General features: G+C 39.5%; 1 protein-coding gene across 2 annotated transcripts; it reads left to right on the top strand.

The window, feature by feature from the left end:
• Window positions 1-325: 325 nt before the first annotated feature.
• On the top strand, window positions 326-22,568 carry CD53 (CD53 molecule). 2 transcript variants are annotated; one of them, XM_045897002.3, is made up of 8 exons: window positions 326-512; window positions 15,455-15,534; window positions 17,476-17,652; window positions 19,098-19,172; window positions 19,665-19,760; window positions 20,269-20,349; window positions 21,435-21,518; window positions 22,358-22,568. In XM_045897002.3, the coding sequence occupies exons 2-8, from the start codon at window positions 15,472-15,474 to the stop codon at window positions 22,427-22,429; spliced, it is 648 nt and encodes a 215-aa protein (XP_045752958.1). In that variant the 5' UTR covers window positions 326-512; window positions 15,455-15,471; the 3' UTR covers window positions 22,430-22,568. The 2 variants fall into 2 exon arrangements, with proteins under 2 accessions (XP_045752958.1, XP_045752959.1); XM_045897003.3 differs by lacking the exon at window positions 326-512 and adding an exon at window positions 8,964-8,989.
• The last annotated feature ends 602 nt before the right edge of the window (window positions 22,569-23,170 follow it).

Raw genomic sequence — 23,170 nt, 5'->3', positions numbered from 1 at the left:
CCTAGAAAACTTTTAAAAATAATTATTCTTGGGTTCCACTCCAGTTTCTGTCTACCAAACGGGGCCCAGGCATACTTATTCTTGAACAGATCCACACATAATTTCGAGGTGCCATCTTGACTGAGAAGCACTGACTTTTTCTAGACAGAAATCAAAACTGAAATCACCTCAGAATGCACCAGGGCTCACGGATGAGTGCCTGGAAGAGGTCTTTGACTTTTCTTGTGTTTCATAGAAACAAGTTTATGTATTTGGGTGGGCATGGGAGTAGGTGTCTAAAAAGCCACAGGGGAAGGATTGCATCTCTAAGGTTAAAGAGAGCAGGCCGAGCCTCACTTCCTCCCTCTCGTCAACTGGGCTTCCTGTTGTCACAGTGTGAGCACATTTATTTTCCCTTCACTTCTCCTTTTACACAAATAGCCCCGGACATCCGTGTTACCAGTCTTGTTGTGACCATCTCAAGGATAATCACTGATCTTGCCTAAAGAACTGAGGAAGAGTGCCTGCGAAAGGTAAGCTTGGTGACATTTTAATCTGGCTTGACAAGACCTGAATCATATTATGTGGGATAGGGTGTCTTAGGATTGTCCGTACACCTCTTCAGTAAGTCTAAAATCTCCTGCAACTGCTATTTCACAAATATTTAGTGCAGGAAAGTAAAAAGATCAAGATCCTGGCACCCCTCAAAAGGGTGCTTAGCACCATGCTAGGCATGGTGCTAAGTCCCAGAGACACGGGGATGACTGAAAAGACTTTTCACTAACCAGGTTCCCGTTATCTGATACCTCTTTGGGTCAGGGCATTCATGAGCTTAAATTGTTTCAGAACTTGAATTTCTGTGTGTAGTCATTTCTGATGCCTGGAGCCTTCTGTGGGACATGACGTTGGGGAGATTTCATACATACTTAGTTAGGTCTCTTAGAAGACTGATCTTGTGATTTTAGAGTGAGGAGAGAACCAACTGCCAGAGCCATTTAGAGAGGCAGTTGGGAGATGGCAGTTCTTAATTCAATCAGTTTTCATGACTCTCACTGTGATTCCTCAGAGCCACTAAATAGAAGGACAGTTACAAATGACAACACCCAGTTCAGAGTCAGGAACACAGGGCATGCCCACTGCCTGTATATCAAGAGGTAAAAGCTGAACACCCCTAAGAGATGCTTAGATTGATTGTTTTCAAACAGTAGGAAGAACATTGTGGTTTATTCTGCTGAATAAACTTGTCCTTGGTATACAAAACATAAATATTGATAAATATAACGTGACATACACCAACCAACAAAATTTGATATTGTAATGATTTCTAATTCATGCCCTGTAACTAGCGACTGGGGTCTCATGGACTCAGAAAGTCAAAGTCAAGCTTTGGTCCTGGCTTTCTGTGACCACCATAGTCATTACTAGAGGTCAGGAGACCAAAGGAAACACTAAACCAGAGCTTTCTCTTTCTAATACCTGCAGGAATCTCAACTGATTATGCCCTAGGGGGAGAGGACGGCCCTCAAGGACCATTACTTACCAACCTAACAATGAGGGATGGCAACGTCACCAAGGGCTCTAGATTCCCAAAGCACCTCAGGGGCCATTGAGCCATGAATTTAAAAATAAAGACCAGATTTTTTATTTTATTTTTTTTAGATTTTAAAAAAGATTGTATTTATTCATTTGAGAGAGAGAGAGAGTGCAAGTGGGGGCGGGGTGGAGGAGCAGAGGGAGAGAATCTTAAGCAGGCACTGAGCATGGAGCCAGATGCAGGGCTCTATCCCACAATCCTGAGATCATGACCTGAGCTGAAACCAAGAATCGGACGTTTAACCAACTGAGTCACTCAGGCGCCCCTTAAGATTTTATTTTTAAGTAATCTCTACACTCAATGTGGAGTTCTAACTTACAACCTCGAGATTAAGCATCACATGCTCTACCAACTGAGCCAGCCAGGAGCCCCAAGACCAGAATTTTTAATGAATTCATTTAATAATCATATATTAAGTGCCTCCTGGGGCCAGGCACTGTGCTTTGGAAGATTCTGGTGGGGAGACAAAAATAGCAAGGTAGAGATTTGTCCCCAAAATAGTCCTGCCCTTAAGGAACTCCTATGGAAGATAAAAGATATCGGTGCTTTGGAAGAGAATTGAGCAAAAGCAGTCTTAGCTGCTGGCTAAACAAAGAAGTTTTGCTTTCTCAATCTCCACCAGAATCTGCACTGTTTTGAAATTGCGGTTGGTTTGGAATCGAGACTGAACTGAAGCTTGATTTCCTGTGTTGTTTTCTGTGTGGGCCAATTAAGTATACTTAGCTTTTAAATGAAAGGATTGGGTGCCTTTATACCCACAGGGAATGATTCAAAGCCCATTCCTTCACAGCTACTGCTGCTGAGGCCACTTCACCTTTAGTAATTGACCCGCACAAATGGGCAAGGTCAAACTCCATTGGTCTTTTGTTTCTAGTGTCCTCAGGTTGACCTCTGACCAACCAGAAGGCTTCAGACTCCAGATATGAAGGCTGTTCCCCTTTTTCAGTCCCACCCCATGGCTTACGAACAGCTAGGCATGGTGCTAAGTCCCGGAGACACGGGGATGACTGACGTGCTTATCAATCTCAAAGTGTTTGTGGATTCTGGCGTGGAATACAGACACACCACACCATTATAGCACAATGCAATCTTTTCTATCATGGAGGAAGAGTGTGCACACAATGTGGGAGGAGTGTAGGAGTGTGCCTTGGAGAGGAAGTGACTGCTTGGGTTCATTTTCAAAGAAGTGCAAGTTTGCTATGGAGACTGGGGGTAACCATGCATTCCAGATGGGGCACAATACATGTACACTCAAGGAGTATAACCCCGCCCCCCAAATGCATTTGAGACGAGAGTAAGCAGGTGAGCAGGAGCAGAGGAAGTGGAAATCTCTCTCTCCTACTTGGTTCTCAAACCCAGCAGCTGAAAGTGAGAGGCAAGATCAAACAACTGGGCAGGTCCAAGGTCTAGGCCTGGCCGTGACTATGCCTGAGACATCAGAATTGATGGGATGTGGCTTGAAATGAAGGTGAAGGGGAAGGTTTCTTACTCCTTAATCTCGATTTCCCCCAGGTTAGGGTGAAGTTTGGAGCTCTTTGTGAGGTTATGGCCACTGTCTCTTAACTTCTGTTCCAGGAAACGCTGTGTTGATTTAGTTACAGTGGTTTGGTTTGTGTTCTTAAATTAGTCCTCCCCCAGTACTTCCCGTACCAAGTGAGCACCCAGTGTGTGCAGGTCACCCTGGGCCTGCAGACTGGGTACCTGCCCTCAGGAAGCTCCGGGGCCCAGCAGGTACAGAGCACCAAAGTAAAGGAGCAGGGAAACGAGACTGCTACACAGAGAGGGCCTCTGGGGATGGGAGGCTGGGATTGCAGCTGGAGGGTGAGTGTGGGGAGGCTGTCTGGACACAGGCTTTGAGAAGAAGGAATCCATTTCCAAAGCCATTGGGTGAGCACTCCCAGAGTGGAGGCCATGGATCTCTGTGTTGGGACACAGAGGCAAGTCCTCTCTTCATTCCCCAGGTCACGAGCACACAGGACCGTTCCTTCCTAAGCAGGAACATCAGTACATCACAGCTATGGCCAAGAACTGTTGTAAAGGAAAAGGTGCCACAAGGATACATTTCTATAATCATTTAAAATAAGAGCCCTATCTATTTTACAAGTGTTAGAATGTTGTTACTTAAATGCAATTCAGGATTATTTAGGTTCAAATAAAGTGTTCAACTTGTAGTGAGAGCCCAGTAAACATTAGCTATTCTTAAAACATTCGAAACTGCTTATTTTCCAGGCAAGGTGAAGCTTGTCCAAAGTCATAAAACTAGTTAAATAGTAATTCCTGATTCTCCATGGAATGCTCTTTCCTCCCCATTACACACTATACTCTCTTTTCTTATAGACTTCCTATTAAATAAACATCATTAGATGTTCTTTGTTTACATAAATTTCCAGTGCATTTTAACATAAGCAAACATAAAAAATCCAACTTAATCATAAATCCAACTGATCTGAAGTCAATATGCTAGCAAATTAAATATTTGAAATATATTCAACTTGTCACACTTTTGTTTGACATTTTATATTTCAGGAGAACTAGATTGAGGAATGGGAGTGAGAAATTATTTTGATACCTCACATCTTTTCAATTTAAACTCATGGCTTAATACTCACTCTCTGTCAGAAGCAAATAGAGGCCTTAAAGAATTATCCCATGGTTTGTTCTTCTAAAAACAGCTCTTGTGGAATCTCAGTATTTATGCCATTAGGGATTTACGATGTAATGACTTGAAGATCAGAATTCCTTAGATCATTTACTCATATTCAACTCTATCTCTCTCTCAATTCAGACTTACAGAAAACTTCCAAAACTAGTACCAAGAATTTCTGAACACCCCCCTTTCGCCTAGATTTCCCAAATATTAACATTTTATCACGTTTTCTTTATCCTTCCTAGGCTTTTTCATTTGGGAGTAATTGTTGGCATGATATCTATCCTTTCCCACAGAGTGCTTTACTGTGTATTTTCTTTCTTTTTTAAGATTTTATTTATTTATTTGATAGAGAGAGAGCAAAGCAAGAGAGAGAGTGAGAGAGACAGAAAGAGAGAGAGAGAGAGAGTATGAGGGGGGGAGGGGCAGAGGGAGATGGAGAAGCAGATTCCCTGTTGAGCAGGGAGCCAGCTGAGGGGTTCAATCCCAGGACCCTGAGAGCGTGATCTTAGCTGAAGGCAGATACTTAACTGACTGAGCCACCCAGGTGCCCCTACTGTGTATTTTCTATGAGCAAAAACATTCTCTTACTTACCACTGTATAATAATCAAAATCAGGAAATTGACACTGATACAATACTGTTACCAATCCATAGATTTTATTAAGATTCCATCAGTTGCCCATTGGTATCCTTATAGCGACTCAAAATCTCAGATTATACCTTGCTTTTAACTGTCCTGTTTCTTTAGTCTCCTTCTACCTGGAACAGTTCCTGAGTCTTTCCTTGTGTTTCATGGCATTGATATTCTTGAAACGTACAGGCAAGCTATTTTCTAGAATATCTCTTTATTTGGCTTTTTCATGTTTCTTCATGACTAGATTCAGGTTATTCAGACTTTTGATGGGAATACCCCAAAAGTGGCTTTTATTAGCCCACAGTGAGCCTTGCTAATGCTGGACATAGCTTACCTGAACCCACCATAGATGGGTCTCCAGAACAGGGCCCCTCTACAGCAAAATTCTACATATTTTTAGGGTAAGGAAAGAGAACCTTTAGGAAATGAGATCATCTGGATTTATCTTTCCTCACTTCTTTCCTCCTCTTTGCTTCTTTCTTCTTTCTCTCTTCTTCTACAAATCACCAATTTCTCTCCCTGATAACAGCTTTGAAAAGGAAAAAGTTTTCACCAGACCACAATTTTGGGGAGGACTGAGATGACAAACACGTTCCTTTGACAAAGTGATGGAGAGATGAGAAGAAACTAATGCGTAAATGTTGATGGTTTGGTTTGGTTTTATTTTCGTATGGCCCTTCCCCGCCCCCACGATTGCTTATTACTCCCTCAGAGAGACATACCTGCATAACCCCCATTCCTCCTCAGCCACTGTTCACAGGGCTTCACTCTGAAAGATTGAAGGAATCTTCCTGAGGCTCATCACACTGCAAGGGGTGAGTCAGGTTGGTAAGTGAGAGGCACAAAATGGAGCCTGAGGCAGTGGAAGGAAGGTGGGCTGGGAGGCTGAGAGGCCTTGTCTTGTGCCCTGTGTTTGCTGTTCATTAGCTGGGTGAACTTGTGCCCGTTATATGGGCTGTCTGAGCCTTGGATTTCTAGTTTGCAAAAATGGGGCTGTTGACACCTAAGTTACAGGGTTGATAAGAAGATTATAAATAAGATACATTCATGAAGCATTCAGCATTTTGCAGGATTCAGTGAACTCTATCATTTATTTAAATTTATTTTGCCCTTATTTGGGGGACCCTCATAGCGAACCAATTTTCTTTCCTATTTAGAAAAATCTTTTGTTAATCAAGTTCCCACTGTTCTTCACTGATGAACCAAAAACCTTCACAGGCACTGTGTAGAAGGGGATAGGAAGCCAAACGTCACCTTACTGAATACCTTGTTTTTCTGTGTAAGTTGGCAAATAGATCTGTATATAAAGAATTGTACTTTCTTTATTGTTTGAATTTTTTTACAGAGGGTGCACAAAACTTTTTTTTTAGGTATTTACCAAAAAATGAAACAAGCAAAAAATTGTTAAAGGCCTTCTGGCCCCTGATGTATTTTATTCCTGAAAAACCTAGCAGAAAACCCAGGGTTGCCCTTATGAAAGGACTGGTAGGGAAGCTCTAAACTTGATCTTTTAGTTGGAGTTCACTGAACCAGGCACTCTGATGCTGAGCCATCCAGGAAATATTATCTCATTTAACCCCTTGAACCATGTGTGAACTGCATGTGGATATCACCATTTTAAAGATGAGGAAATTGTGAAAGTTAGAGAGGTTACACAAGTTGCCCATAAAAGTTACACATTTATGGCAGGTTGCACTGCCAGAATTCAAAATTAGATTTGTCTGATTCCGTCACTAGTGTCTATCAAACTGTGTTCTGTGGAACACTATGCTCTCTGAGCTGTTATAAGTAATCTTCAAAATAAGAATAGGTTTGTAGTAACAATGTACCTTAGCATATAATGAGTTTCTCGGAAGTCATTCATTAAAAGAAGTTTATTGCTTTTTCTTTTATTTTCATTTAATCCTATTTACTTTCAAAATTATTTTACCATGGCTTCCTTTCATTCTTTTTTTTTTAAGTTTTTGTTTAAATTCCAGTTAGTTACCATACAGAGTAATATTAGTTTCAGGTGTACAATACAGTGATTCCTCATGGTTTTATTTATTTGCTGGTTTTCATTTGGGGAACACATATTAACATCTCATAAATATAATAGTCTTCATAACATCAAAGCTGTCTTGCTGTGGCTCCAAGATTGGGTCACATAAGGCTGGATTGAATTGATAGCTTCTTGAAGCTTCTGTCCCAACCTTAGCTACTTCTAAGTTTGATTGAATTCAGGACTAGATATGATGGCTCTGCAAGAATGGGCCAAAAAAAAAAAAAAAAAAAAGGAGGGCTTGAACTAGAAATCCATAAGACAGTTTACTAGCCCAAGATCTTTGCTTGGAGGGAACTGAAAAGTGAACTTCATCCCTCGCCACAGTTAACTGGAGTTTGGTCACAGGATTTCCTGGAAGCTGATGTCAGGGACTTTCTTCACAGAGCCATGAGTCATGAAGCAGATTTTGACTGCAAAGAGGTGTCAGTTCTTCCAGACAGTTGGGTTGGAAGGGGCAGGAGCCCAATAGCTGATGAAGTCACAACGAAGAAAGGAAGGGGAAATGGAGTGTCATTCTGTCTGGGTTAATATGAAAACTAGGGCCACGGACATGGTAAAAGTAGTGACAATCTTCACCAAATGGGCAGCTTTTCTCCTTCAACCAGGGGAATCTGAGCAAATGGAAAATCAGGGAAGGAGAAAGAAGATGTTCTTCTTCCTGTTTGTGAGGGGAAAAATCAGTAGGGATATCCACAGGTCTGTGGACACTTCATTAGTTGGTGCTTTGTGGACCATTTGATTATAGGGGCCTGAAGCAGCGATCATGGGATCCCAGGATGCTGGGGCTGCAGGGAATCTAGGAGGCATCTGGCCCAATCTTCTGTGTAAGTTATCTGCCCACATCCAAAAGATTAGTCTATTGGCAGAATAAATCTCAAGCCCAAGGCTTCTGATGCTGTGGTGTGTATGTAGTTCATTCCACCACACCAGATTATTTAGAGTTCGTTGACAAAGGCTTATTGAACAATCTTACATGTTTCATGTAATCAGGGGACTGTGTTAGATCTTGAGGATTCAAAGATGAATAAACTAGCTCCTACCCTCAAGGAGTTCACATTCTAGAGAGGGAAGAAATAATTATAAAACAAAGAGGCTAGTGCAACAACAGAGATTGCAGGTATTATGGGCACTCCTCGTGGGGAGTGGGGTTGGGTGTGGAGAAATAGATACAATCAGAGAGGGCTTCCCGGAAGAGTGACACTGGAGCTGAGTGTCAGGATGAATAGTGGCTAGCCAAATTAAGGGGTCAGAGGGAGAGAAAGCAGCAAATTTCAGCAAAGAACCCCATGAGCACAGGTGAAAAAGGAGGCACTGAGATAAGTAGTCAAAGTTAATTGCTGGGTTTTAAGATTAGCAGCACTATCAACAATAGCCAAATTATGGAAAGAACCCGTGTCCATCAACTTATGAATGGATAAAGAAGATGTGGTATATAGGTACAATGGAATATTACTCAGCCATCAAAAAGAATGAAATCTTTGGGGTGATGGGCACTAAGGAGGGTATGTGATGTGATGAGCACTGGGTTTTATATGCAACTGATGAATAACTGAACTCTACATCTGAAACTAATGTACTATATGTTGGCTAATTGAATTTAAATAAAAAATATATTTTAAAAAAAAGAATGAAATCTTGCCATTTGCAACGATTTGGATGGAGTTAAGAGTATATGATTTCACTCACGTGGAATTTAAGAAACAAAATAGATGAAAATATAGGAAGGAAGGGAAAAAAAGAGAGGGAGGCAAACCATAAGAGAGTCTTAACTATAGAGAACAAACTGAAGGTTGAAGGGAGGGAAGGTTGGAGGGAAGGCGGGTGGGGCATGGGCTAGATGGGTGATGGGTATTAAGGAAGCACTTGTGATGAGCACTGGGTGTTGTATGTAAGTGATGAATCACTAAATTCTACTCCTAAAACCAATATTACACTATATGTTAACTAAGTAGAATTTAAATACAAACTTGAAACAAACAAAAATAACAATTGTTCTTCTCCCACCATAAATAAACAAATGAATAACTGAAAAAAAAAAGTGCTGGCGAGGATGTGGAGAAAATGAAGCCTGATGTACTTTGGTAGAAATGTAAGTTGGTACAGCCCTTATGGAAAACACTATAGAGGTACGTCAAAAAGTTCAAAATAGAACTACCATATGATCCAGCAATCCCACTTCTGGGTATATACTCAAGTGAATTGAAATCAGGATCTCAAAGAGATACCTGCATTCTCATTTTGCAGCATTATTCATAATAGCCAAGATATGAAACCAATCTAAATGTTCATTAACGCATGCATGCATAAAGAAAATGTGGTACATACCCCCCATGGAATATTACTTAACCTTAAAAAAAGAAGGAATTCTTGACATTTGTGACATCATGGATGGACCTGGAGGATACTATGCTGAGTGAAATAAACACAACAGAGAAAGACAAATACTGTATGGTGTCACTTATATGTGGAATATAAGATAGTCAAACTCATGGAAGCATAGGGTCAAATGGTGGTTGCTACCAGCTTGGGAGAGAGGTAAATAGGGAGGTGATGGTCAAAGGGTACAAAGTTTCAGTTGCCCAAAATAAATAAGTTCTGGAAATCTACTATACAGCATAATGACTACAGCTAACAATACAGTATTGTACATTCAAAATTTGCTAAGAGGGTAGAGCTTATATTAAGTATTACTATCACAAAAAATAAAGATAATAAGAGTGGGGATGGGAGGAAACTTCAGGAAATGATGGATACATCTATGTTCTTGATAGTGGTGATGGTTTCACAAGTGTATACTTATCCCAAACTCATTGAGTTGTATATATTAGTATGTACAGCATTTTTACATGTCATTCATATCTAAAGTGCTTTTATAAATTAAATAAATAAATAAAAAATAAAATATAAGCCAGTGAGGTTGCCATGAGTTTGGAGAGATGGACAGGGGCAAATTAGGAAGGACTTTTTGACATTCACATACATACATAAAACCATCACTACATCAAGATAACAAACATTCATCACTTCCAAAAGATTATTCATGGTCTTTTGTAATCCCTTTCTCCTGCCTATTCCTACTCTCCTTTTATTTACCTAACCCCTGCCACCACCACCACCTTCTTCTGCCTCTATCCTCAATCATTGATCTGCTTTCTGTTGCTATATATTAGTTTTCGTTTCTAAAATTTTATAACTGGAATCACACAGTACGTACTCTTCCCTTTGTCTAGCTTCGTTCATCCACCATAATTATTTTGAGATTCATCTATGCTGTGTTGTGTATCAACAGTTCACTTCTTTTTATTCCTGAGTAGTATACCATTTGATAGCCATATCACAGTTTGTTTTTCCATTTATCTGTTGATGGGCCTTTTGGGCTGTTTCCAGTTTTTGGCTATTACAAATAAAACTGCAATGAACATTCCTGTACAAGTCTTTGTATGATCATATGCTTTTCGTTCTCTTGATAAATACCTTGGAGTGGAATGGCTGAATCATATGATAATATATGTTTAACTTTTCACAAAACTGGCAAAATATTTTTCAAAGTGGATATACCCCTTTACATTCTCACCAACCACATTCTGATCAACCCCTGGTATGGTCAGTTTTTTTGTCTTTGTTTTTTTAATTTTAGGTACTCTAGGAGGTAGATAGCAGTATCTCATTTTGGTTTTAATTTACATTTCCCTAATGATTAATGAAATAGAGTACTTTTTCATGTACATTTTTTCCACCCATGTATCTTCTTTGGTGAACTATCTGTTCAGATTTTTGTCCATTTGTTTTTCTTTTCCATTTTCAAATGGGATTGCTTGTTTCCTGAGTTTTGAGAGAATGCCCTCAAGGTCCATTTATGTTGTCACAAATGGTAGGATTTCCTTCTTTCTCATGGCTGAATAATACTCTTTTGTATATTTATGCCACTTTATTTATTTATTTATTTATAAAGATTTTATTTATTTATTTAACACACAGAGAGAGAGAGAGAGAGAGAGCATGCAAGCACACAAGCAGGGGGAACAGAAGAGGGAGAGGGGGAAGTAGACTCCCCGCTGAGCAGGGAGCCCATGTGGGGCCGATCCCAGGACCCTGTGATCATGACCTGAGCCGAAGACAGCCGCTTAATTGACTGAGCCACCCAGGCGTCACTATCCCATATTTTTTTAAAGATTTTATTTATTTATTTATTTGTCAGAGAGAGAGAGAGCAAAAGCAGGGGGAGCGGCAGGCAGAGGGAGAAGTGGGTTCCCCGCTGAGCAAGGAGCCCGATGCAAGGACTCAATCCCAGGATCCTGGGAACATGACCAGAGCCAAAAGCAGACGCCCAATCAACTGAGCCACCCAGGCATCCCTATACCACATTTTTTTTTTTAGTTGAAGTGTCAATGGGCATAGGTTGTTTTCATGTCTTGGCTATTGTAAGTAATGCTACAATGAACATGGAGGTGCAGATACCTCTTTGAGACCATGATTTCCTTTCCTTTGGATATATAGCCAGAGGTGGAATTGCTGGATTGTATAGTAGTTCTATTTTTAATTTTTTGAGAACTCTCCATACTGTTTTCCATAGTGGCTGTAACCAATTTATAGTCCCACCAATAGTACATGAGGGCTGCCTTTGTGCATATCCTCTCACCACTTGTTATATCTTGTCTTTTTAATGATAACCTTCCTAACAGGTATGAGGTGATACTCATCACAGTTTTGATTTGCATTTTCCATCTTGCTGATCAGTAATGTTGAGAATCTTTTTCTTTTATACCTGCTGGCCACTTGTATGTCTTTTTTGAAAAAATGTCTATTCACTTCCTCTGCCCATCTGTAAATCAGATTTTTGTTTTTGTTTTTGTTTCTTGCTATTGAATTACATGAGTTCTTTATATATTGTGGATATTAATCTCTTATCAGATATATTATGCAAATATTTTCTCCCACTAAGTAGGTTGCCTGTTCATTTTGTTGATGGTTTTCTTTGCTGTACAGACCCACTTGTTTATCTTTGCATTTGTTGCCTTTGTTTTGGTGTTGTAGCCAAGAAATCCTTGCCAAGGCCAATGTCAAGGTGATTACCCTTTATGTTTTCCCCTAGGAGTTTTGTGGTTTCAACCCTTACATTCAAGTCTATAATTCACTTTTTAATTTTTTATTTAAAGTCAATTAGGTAACATATAGTGCATTAGTTTCAGGTGTAGAATTTAGTCATTCTTCAGTTGCATATAACACCCAGTGCTCATTACATCAAGTGCCCTCCTTAATCCCCATCCCTAAATTATCCATCCTTCCACTCATCTCCCCTCCAGCAACCCTTGGTTTGTTTCCTAGAGTTCAGCATTTCTTATGGTTTGCCTCCCTCTCTGTTTTTATCTTATTTTATTTTCCTTTCCCTTCACCTATGTTTATCTGTTTTGTTTCTTAAATTCCATATATAAGTGAAATCATATAGTATTTGTCTTTCTCCAACTGATTTATATCACTTAGCATAATATCCTCTAGTTCCATCCATATTGTTGCAAATGGTAAGATTTCATTCTTTTTGATGGCTAAGTAATATTCCATTGTATATATATCCCATATCTTCTATATTCATTCATCTATTGCTGGATATTTGGGATCTTTCCATATTTTGACTATTGTTGACATTGCTGCTATAAACATTGGGGGTACATGTGCCCCCTTTGAAACACTATTTTTGTATCAAGTCTATAATCCATTTTTATTTTATCTTTGTGATTGGTGTAAGATAGATTATTTCATTCATTTGTTTGCAGCTGACCAGTTTTCCCAACACCATTTATTGAAGGGACCATATTTTCCCCATTGTATATTCTTGGCTCCTTTGTTATAAATAAATTAACCATATATGCATGGATTTATTTCTGGGCTTTCTATTCTGTTCCATTGATTTATGTGTTTGTTCTTAAGCCAATGTCATATTATTTTGATTACTATAGCCTTGTAATATAATTTGAAATCAGGAAGTGTAATGCTTCTAGTTTTGTTTTTCTTCCTCAAGATTCCTTTGGCTATTCAGGGTCTTCTGTGGTTCCACATAAATTTTAGGATTGTTTATTCTGTATCTGTAAAAAATGCCATTGAAATGTTTATATGTATTGCATTCAATCTGAGGATCATTTTGGGTAGTGTAGACATTTTAACAATATTAATTCTTCCAATCCAGAAGCATGGAATATCTTTCCATTTATTTGTGTCTTCTTACATTTCTTTCATCAATGTCTTGTTTTCAGTGTCTAGATCTTTTACCATTTTGGTTAAACTTATTCCTAAGCATTTTATGTTTTTCATGCTATTTTAAATGGGATTGTTTTCTTCTTTTTCTGATAATTCATTACTTAATGTTCTTTAACCCAATTAGCTATCTTGGGGCATACCTGGAGTACTTAGGCCATTTCATTTACTTGCTATTAATATGGTTAGAGTTGAGCATATTTGTTTTCTATTTGTCCCATCTTTCTATTTGTTTTTTGTTTTCCTCATCTGTTCTTTGTTTTTGTCTTAGTCTGTGCAGTTTGCTATATAACACAATACTACATACTGGGTAATTTATAAACAACAGAAATATATTTCTCACAGTTCTGGAGGCTGGAAATCTAAGATCAGGATGCTAACATGGTCAGGGGAGGCCTCTCTTTTGGGTTGCAGACTTTTTGTTGTGTCCTCACAAGATGGAAGGAGCTAGGAAGATTTCTGGGGTCTCTTTTATAAGAGCTCTAATCTCATTTAGGAGGGTTCCACCCTCATGACTTAATTGATTCCCAAAACCCTACATCCCTACACCATCATGGGCATTAGGATTTCAACATGTAAATGTTATGGGGACACAAACATTCAGACCATAGCGGTTTCCTTTTTCCTCTTTTTGTCAGGCTTCTTTCAACTAATCCAGTATTTAGAAAAAATTTTATCTCCTTCGCTGGTTTACTTTTTTAAGGTTTTATTTATTTATCCTTTGCTGACTTACTAATTATAATTCTTTGTTTTGTTATTTTAGAGGCTGCCTTATGGTTTATACTGTACATCTTTAATCCATCACGGTCTATCTTCAAGTAGCATTACCACACCACATAATAGAACCTTATAGTATTCTTCCATTTCTCCCTTCCCAGAGAGTTCCTTTAAAACTAAATAATCATGGGTTCCATTTACTGAGTATGGTCATATATCAGTCTCTGTTATAATATCATTTAATCTTCACATCCACCCTAAGAGGTGTAAGTATTACCCACATTTTACATAGGAATAAATTGTGACTAGAAATGTTAAGTAAATTTCCAAATGTCATGTAGCTATTTGGTGGCATATGTGAGAGTTGAATTCAAGTTTGACCTCAAAGCCTATGTAGTAAATCACCATATTAACCTCTCAAGTATATACAAACACACTTATAATATAATCAATTTTACTTTAACTTGGCTAAAATATTGATGAAGAATTAAGAATAATCCTGAGGGTCAAGACAAGAAGGAGAAAGGGAAAAAGAAGGACAAAGTAAAGGAAAAGGAAAATAGTATGAGATAAATATATATATTTGGTCTTTTCAACAGAGATTATTCTACTGTGGAACACAAATAGCTCATCAAGCTTATCAAGAGCTTAGATGACCTCTTCCTCAAGACCATCTGATTTCTGACATTGTTAAGAGGGTACAGGCAATGGATTGTACAAACAATCTATACACTAGAAAAGGCATAGTTCTAATGGGAAAAAAAAAACAATAAAATGACATTCTGCTTTATATAGCAGTCTTATATGCAGTTTTAAAATGTGAGTTACTCTATAGAATCTAATTGTGTCTGAGAGAAAATTCAAAATTGTGTAATTGAGGATGAGGGTTTGCACATTAATGTTCTGTCTGAGAAAATGAAATTATATGTATTTTTTAAATCAAGCTCCCATTGCTATCTCTTTTCATTTCTCCACTGGATATTTGATAGCTAGTTTTATCTCTCCTATAAGATTGACATCTCCTGGAAGATAGCTACTGTTTAGTCACAGTTATATCTCCCACAGTATCTAGAACAAAAAACATCATAAATGTTTCTTCAGTAAAAGAATGAATCATACGTAGGTATGTTCCCCCATTTTCATGTGGAGAGGTTTATAGACCAAATGTAGTATATACATGCATCTCAGGGCATACAAGGAACTGGCTGATCAAGTCACTGACTTCCACACCTGATTAATTCCTGACCCCTGCTCTGCCTTGAGTAAATGCCCAAGCACTAGTCTCTGAGCATTGGCCTACTGTGTGTTACTGTGACTCACTCTCCTCTAAGAGCAACTCTATTGCTTTCCTCTACAGTGCTTAATTCAGTGATAAGCATTCTTGGCTTGCTGAATTGGAGCAAAAGTACGTGTCCAAGTTAAGCCAATTGGTACCTTAGTTCAGAGACTGAGAAAACAGGGATTTTGGGGAAACTTCTTAGAGGAGAGTCACAGCTCAAACCCAAGGTGATGCTGGAGATCTTGAACCCAGGTGCCACCTTACAGAGCCAGGTAACTTACTTCTTCTTTTTTTCCTTTCACTTTTTAGAGTAAGAATATCCCAGCATGGGCATGAGTGGCTTGAAATTGCTGAAGTACGTTCTGTTTTTCTTCAACTTGCTCTTTTGGGTAAGTGTGCCTCTTCTGAGCATGAGGAGTTCATCTCCTCCTAGCTACACTCTATTTCTCCTCTACTGAAGCCTGGTATGGAGAGCAACCCATGCATGTCTGAATGGCATACCCAACTTACAACAAGGGAATAATAATTTCCCTTCTTCCCATTCTGCCATTGTATAAGCCTGTAAAATTGAGAAGTACCAATGCAGTTATCTTTTTTTTAATTATTATGTTCAGTTAGCCACCATACACTACATCATTAGTTTTTGATGTGGTGTTCAACAATTCATTAGTTGCATATAACATCCATGCTCATCACAACCATGCCCTCCTTAATACCCATCACCCAGCTACCACATCTCCCCACACCCATCCCTTCTGAAACCCTCAGTTTGTTTCCCAGAGTCCACAGTCTCTCATGGTTTGTCTCCCTCTCTGATCCCCACCCCTTTCAGTTTTCCCTCCCTTCCCCTATGGTCTTCTGTGCTAATCTTTATGTGCCACATAGGAGTGAAACCATATGATAATTGTCTTTCTCTGTTTGACTTATTTCACTTAGCATAATCCCCTCCAGTTCCATCCATGTCGATGTGAATGGTGGGTATTCATCCTTTCTGATAGCTGAGTAATATTCTATTGTATATATGTACCACATCTTCTTTATCCAGTGCCGTTATCTATAGGCATGCTCTTTCTCTCTCTGGGGACTCTAGGCTACTGTTGCTCACTGCTGACATCTATGGGTGAGAAACCTGAGACTTTACAGTCTGTGTATAAGTAACACTTTCCTGCTCCCCTCCTCCCCTTAATCCCTTGGATGAATAGCTGATTGAAAGTTTTATGTTAAAAGAAGAAGAAGAAGAAGAGAAGAAGAAAAGAAGAAGAAGAAGAAGAAGAAGAAGAAGAAGAAGAAGAAGAAGAAGAAGAAGAAGAAGAAGAAGAAAAAAAATAGCAGGAAGGGAAGAATGAAGGTGGGGGGAAATCGGAGGGGGAGATTAACCATGAAAGACGATGGACTCTGAAAAACAAACAGGGTTCTAGAGGGGAGGGGGGTGGGAGGATGGGTTAGCTTGGTGATGGATATTAAAGAGGGCACGTTCTGCATGGAACACTGGGTGTTATATGCAAATAATGAATCATGGAACACTACATCAAAAACTAACGTTGTAATGTATGGTGATTAATATAACATAATAATAAAAAAAAAGAAATAAATATTTATTGAGCATGTGAAAAAAAATAAAATAAAAAATAAAAATCATCCATATACAAAAAAAAAAAAAAGGACATCACCTTTTCTGGGAAGGTTTCACCATACCAAATTTAGCAATTGAATTTCAAATATAGGATTAGTTTGCACTCGTGTTTATGAGAAGATTCTTAAAAGTTTGGCTTCTCTAGTTTTCTGCCTAGCAAGATAAACTTCTCAGCCAGGGCATCCCCTCTACATGGTTGTGGTTTCCAAAGGGAAGACCATGTGTAGGATGTGGTGGGAACAAGGAGTAGGGGATCTGAAGCATGAAGATACTATATGACTCACAGTGAGCTTCTCCTGGTATCTGATATGGGTAGAATGAAGCATGAGTGGGACATCACAGGAGGAAAGTAGGATCACCTCTTTTCTAGGTGCATGGGGAAAGTTGGGTAAAGAGGTTGTTCATGAGAGTCTTGATAGAGCCAATGGAAAGACGTGATTTTTTTTTTTTTGATTCATTGGTGGCAAAACTTCTTTATTTTTTTAAAATTTTTTATTATGTTCATTAGCCTGCATATAGTACATCATAAGTTTTTGATGTAGTGTTCAATGATTCATTAGTTGCATATAACACCCAGTACTCATCACAACATGTGCCTCCCTTAATACCCATCACCCGGTTACCCCATCCCCCCATCCTAATCTCAAGTGAGAATGTGAAGAGATATTCAAGAGTGTTGTGGAATTCTTTCTTTCAGTTCTGTGGTTGCTGCATTTTGGGCTTTGGGATCTATCTCCTGATCCACAACAATTTCAACCTGCTCCCTTCCCTCACACTGGGCAATGTGCTTATCATCGTGGGCTCCATTATCATGGTGGTTGCCTTTCTGGGCTGCATGGGCTCCATCAAGGAGAACAAGTGCCTGCTTATGTCGGTGAGTCTCTTGCAGCAGATGTGGTACCCTAAGTAGAGAGACATGATGCCTTAAGCCCCAGGAAAGATGTTTCTTGGTGGCTAACCTATGGGCACAGGGAAATTATAGGAACATAGGATTGGCACTTTAGGCCAGTCAAATCTGTCTAGACCAATAGTATTTTGCTTCTGACTGGGGTCCCAGGGATAGATGGAAGAGGACATTGCTGTCCTCCTTGGGATTCATTGTACAGTGTTAATAATGACCCTTGTCATAATTTCCCTTTATGGCATTTTATTTCTTCATGTCTCGTTGAAATCAAGTGTCATCCATCTGCCTAAATGCTTTTCACATTAGTATGTTTTTAGGATCTGAGTCAGAGTCACTAACTGATGGAAAATCTAGTCTCTAGATTCTTCTGAGTACTGTGACCCTCCTAAAATGGCAGAATATGCTTCTCTATCTCAAATCTGCACAAGATACATGATGGTGTGATGACCCAACTTAAGTGAGGACCTAGGTGGCAGCCATTTTGATCTAACGTGAGAGATGCTAGAGCTTTTCAGTTGTTCCCTGTCAGTTAAGTGTCATGAAGAGCATCTTTAGGCTTAGGTTTTGTCTGTAAGCTCTATGAGAGAAGAGTTTTGGTATCTCTAAGTGTACACAGAACAGTGCTTGATATAACAGTGCCACTCCATCCACTCAGTCACCTTGGTTCTTCCTTAAGTCATTTGGTTAATCTTCTTTCCCTTATGGGTCAGACTGGAGCCCAGACATAGAATAAAAAAGTTCTTGTTTTCAGTTCCCAGATTAATGGCATAATATGGGAGATAATAGACATAAGGAAAAGGCTAAACAGGTTTAAACAGTCAAAATTAATGTTGGGATGAAAAGGTGAAGGAGAATAAGTGAAAATGTATTTTCTGCTGTGTGTGATTAGCATAAAGGGAGTAAGCATCTACAGTTGGAAGTAAATAAGGGTTAGGACTATGATTAGAATACCTCTTCTTCCCATCTGTACAGGGCTCCTCTCAACTTCCACCATCACCTGTCCCCAACCCCAAACTAGCCCTGATCTTGCAGAAAGGACCAGGCCCCAAACTCTAAAGGCACATAGTTTAGTTTACTGCTTTTTTGCTCAACTCTTTCAAAAAGCTGATGCCAAAATTGCTTCACTGATTCAACAAGTAGTATTGCATACTCACTATGTGCATGGAGCTGTATAGGCACATGGGAAAGGGAGAACAAAGTTAAAGGGCAGCTGATCTGCCCTCTAGAGACTTGGAGTCTAGTTTTAGAAAAATGACACATATCCCTCACGAAACAAAAGGCTTATGAAGGCCTGAGCAAGCAGGAATAGGAACTTCTGTACATGTGCAGAGACATGCCTGGATGCTCCCAGGGTGGAGTGGGAGTGAGGGAAGAACTAGGATCAGTGCTATGAGCATGTCTCTGCTTTGCCTCAGTTCTTTATCCTGCTGCTGATTATCCTCCTTGCTGAGGTGACCTTGGCCATCCTGCTCTTCGTGTATGAACAGAAGGTAAGCTATAAAGAACATCTCATTGTTGTATTTCTGACCGTGGAAAAAAAGTCCTGTAATAGAGGCAAAGTGGAAGGATGGAAGAAAGAAATTAATTGTAAATGGGGAGGGAAAAAATTTCATGAAAGATAGCAATTGAATCATGCTTTGAAGGATGAATAGGAAGAGCAGTAAAAACAAGTTTATCTTCCCTCCTACTTCCTTTTCTCCATGTGTTTGGCAGTAGAAAATGTCTGTCTCCATGCCTAAGAGAGCCCATGCTTTGATTGTCTTCTTCTGAAAAACCAGAGTTCTAGAAGGACAAGAGACTATGTACTTCCTGCAATGCTATCTCAGTCTCAGCACTTCTCCCTCTCCTGGCTTCCTTAGCTCTGAGGAGATTATTTGGAAGGGAGGAGCAAATGGAACCACCAGCCATTATTAGATATTGCTTGTTCCTTGAACTCACCTGCTTTTTATAATGTCTTCTCTGCCGGAATATGCCCCGACCAGTTGAATAATTATGTGTCTGAGAGCCTGACTGACAGCATTCAGCGATACCACACGGACAACAGCACCAAGGCAGCATGGGATTCCATCCAGTCATTTGTGAGTACAGATGGAATCCTCCTCAGCTCAGCCCAGACTTAATTTTCCAACCTCAGTGCCTGGAGGCTAAAGGGACTTCGTTTCTTGAAAGGTCCAGAATCTAAGGTCCATAACCCCTAGGTCCAAAATAATGTTTAGCAGTCACAAACAGGAATCAGTCTGATTCTCTACATTCTCTCATCCTTCACATTCTCAGCTAGGCTCATTGTCTAAGCCCTACTAAGATCTAAGGAAGACCCAAACATGTCAGACTAAATTCCCTGTGTGCTTAATTTTTCATCTGTAAAATGTGAATAAGTTAAACATGCCCTTTCTATTTCAAGGAGTCTTATGTGAATGAAATGGTATAATGGATTTGAAAATATTTTGTTCTAAGGAGTCATAGTAGTTAAGCCAATTCTGTATTTTCCGCTAGAGTCAGATCTGAAGGGTCTACCTTTTCTCCAAATTCCAGTTTTCCTTTTGTTGACTTTCTAACCATCATGTTTTTGGGGAATTTGGCTTTTAGCTGCAATGTTGTGGTGTAAATGGCACGAGTGATTGGGCCGGTTACCCACCAGCATCTTGCCCCTCGGGTCCACAAGTTCAGGTAATTTTTTGGCAACTTTTCTGTTATTAGCTTCTTTGGTTAAACTTTCAATTATCTTAGAAACTCCAGTCATACAGGACTTAGTCCTCCCAACCAGAAACAAGAAACCTTAGATAAAATAGAGGCCAGGGAGAAAACCCAGGTAACTAGGCAAATTAGACAAAAGTTGTCCAGACAAAAGAAAAAAAAAAGGAACAAGCTCATTAGACTAGCGATGCCATCATAAATCTTGCTATCCTAAACTATTACATTAGAGGGGAAAAGTTTATGTGATAGTGACAGAGGATTATATCTACATTTTTCTTGAGCAAGAAGTAGGTCTTATGGTTGAAAATGAAAGTTGTAAAGTTGAGGTAGAAAACCTCCCCCTCTTCCTGTTTCTCTGTTCTTCTTCCTTGGAAATGTCAACATCCAGCCCCTTGGTGAAATGAATCATAAGTAAAGGAGTCTGGAGTTGGGGGAGAGAGAGTTGGTAGAACTGTTGAAAGAACCTGCTGACTTAATTCAGACCTCCAGACTAGGCCCAGAGAAGAAGCCAAGATTATATTCCAAGATTAAGTTCCTAAATTCCTGTTACCTGGTGTTATCCACCTTGGGATTGTTTGAAATCTCCAGAACCTTTTAGGTCTATAAAGAAAGACTGAGACACTCACCAACTAGCCCTGCCCTGGAGCTTGGTAGGACCATGATAGATTTAGGTTTCAGCAGAAGCTGAAATGCAACCAATCCTAGAATTGCAGAGGTTACCTCCCCATTTATTTGTCCCAAGTCAGCAGTGGATGTTTAAAGAACTTAAGGATATCTATTGCCTCTCAGGAGCTAGTTTAACTCTTTGTGTAGACATCTAGGACTTCCGCGTTAGGTGCCATTGTGATGATAACAACACCAGAAAAGTCTGTAGTTTAATATTCTCTACTTTATGACTGTTTCTTCATCCACAGAAAGAAAATAAAATAAATGGCCTAAGAAAATAAAATGGCCTAAGTTTCTTGGCATAAGGCAAAATATAAACTATCTTCTGAAATTAACTTCCTGATAAAGTCGAATAATATAGTGGTATCCTTTGTACTTGTAATTTTTTCTAGGGTTGCTATGCAAAAGCAAAACTGTGGTTTCACTCCAACTTCCTGCACATTGGAATCATCACCATCTGTGTTTGTGTGATCCAGGTAAGAACTTAATCATGGGACTATTGTGAAGATTAAATTAGGTAAGTCAGGTAAAGTTTTAGAACAGTTCCTGGTAGATAGTATATGCTCAATAAATAAGAGTTTCCTCAGTCATGTAGCAAATGATGTCATTACCAATTTAAGGCATACAGAAAATATGCTGCAAGATCTATCTGGTCAACTTATCCCTAAGAGCTATGAGTGCTTCATAGTCAAATTAAAAGTCATCAAGCAGACCCCTACTTTGGTCATTCACTCAACCGGTATGGAAAACTTGTGATGGATAAACATTTTTTGTGAAAAATTGGCCTTGTATGCCAAGCAGGAGCTGATGATAAAAATCATAAACAATTTCCTCCTTGTTTCTCTGCTTAGCATGATAAGTCAGGGGTGAATTGGGGATAGTTTTGTGTTCTTTTTTATTATGTGACATTTCTACTATTTTTATACCCATGTATTTTGGGTATGTCACAGAATGGCTAAGATGTAATCAAGAAGCTCAGAGGGAAATAATTCTTCTCTGCTTGGAAACTAAGGAGTCTCAGGGCACGGGTAGAGATGACTCATTGCACAAAATGTTGACTTGTGCAGTACTTGCCTATACAAGTGATTTCTTAAGGAGACAAAGATGTCCCAACACTCTATCCTCTACTGTTTTGACATCACCCCCACTAGCATTCTAAAGTTGAAGGAGAGAATAGGGAAGGAATTGGAAGTAATGGCAAGAAGGGTGGTTCCAGTGTAATGAACACTTCCTTTTTCTCTGGGGCTAATCCCAAGGGTGTGGGAAAGATGGCTCCTCCTATGAAGACCTCACATTTTCTCAACTCTTTTCTCAGGTGTTGGGGATGTCCTTTGCGCTGACCTTGAACTGCCAGATTGATAAAACCAGCCAGGCCCTAGGGCTGTGACATGATACTGCCTTGTGCTGGAGAGGCTTATTTCATCTCTGGAAAGCCAAAATCAGCTATTAGCATGAAGTCCTAAACGATCACCTCTTGGCCTGGTGTCTTTGTCCCTCTCTCATCTTTTCCCTGTTTTGTCCCTGTATCATAGAATCAGAAAAGAGGGTATTAGCCAGGCATTCCCCATCTCAGGCACCAGAACAATGATTCACCCACTCATGGGACAGCTATGTCCCTCAAGGAGGTGACACTAATATCTGAGCATTTTTTGGACATGAGAAGCCAAGAGAACCTGCAGCACTAATGGTTCAAGGTCAAAGGATGGGTCTGGGACTTGAATTTTTGCATCTTCTTATTGTCAAATAAGGCTCTAGCCTCTAAATCATGCCCAATCCACTCTCCAAAGCCAAACAAAAGACAAGCTGAAGGGAGCTCTGGGGCCAGACTCATTGTCACAACCCTCTGCTTCCTTTTGGCTGGGCCTGGTCCTTGACTACAGGAATGACAGAGTACTTTCTCCAAAGGGTAAGGTTTCTTGCAACTTCCTTATTAAGGGGCCTTATTGATTTGTTCTGTCTTTCCAGAAGAAACTGTCCAGTGATTCATATCCTGACTTCAGCCAATCTCTTAGCCTTTGAGTTACCTAGCTATGGAAGAACTCAGCAGAACCAGTATCTCTGGTGGTTTAGCTAATAATCACATTTGTAAGAGTTTTGGTGTTATTTTTCTATCAAATAAGGTTTTGTT

Source organism: Mirounga angustirostris, unplaced genomic scaffold, assembly GCF_029215605.1.
Source record: "Mirounga angustirostris isolate CCGP_5_RB_7025 unplaced genomic scaffold, mMirAng1.0.hap1 SCAF_4, whole genome shotgun sequence".
Classification (NCBI taxonomy): domain Eukaryota; kingdom Metazoa; phylum Chordata; class Mammalia; order Carnivora; family Phocidae; genus Mirounga; species Mirounga angustirostris.
Note: the sequence above shows the minus strand (reverse complement) of the source record. Positions and strands in the feature narration are given on the sequence as shown.

What these genes read in the sequence shown, in the direction of transcription:
- CD53 (XM_045897002.3), top strand. Translation starts at nt 15,472, where the DNA reads ATGGGCATGAGTGGCTTGAAATTGCTGAAGTACGTTCTGTTTTTCTTC. An exon ending in TCTTCGTGTATGAACAGAAG is followed by an intron (nt 19,173 to 19,664) that starts GTAAGCTATAAA and finishes TGCCCCGACCAG; the next exon opens with TTGAATAATTATGTGTCTGA. An exon ending in TCTGTGTTTGTGTGATCCAG is followed by an intron (nt 21,519 to 22,357) that starts GTAAGAACTTAA and finishes CTCTTTTCTCAG; the next exon opens with GTGTTGGGGATGTCCTTTGC.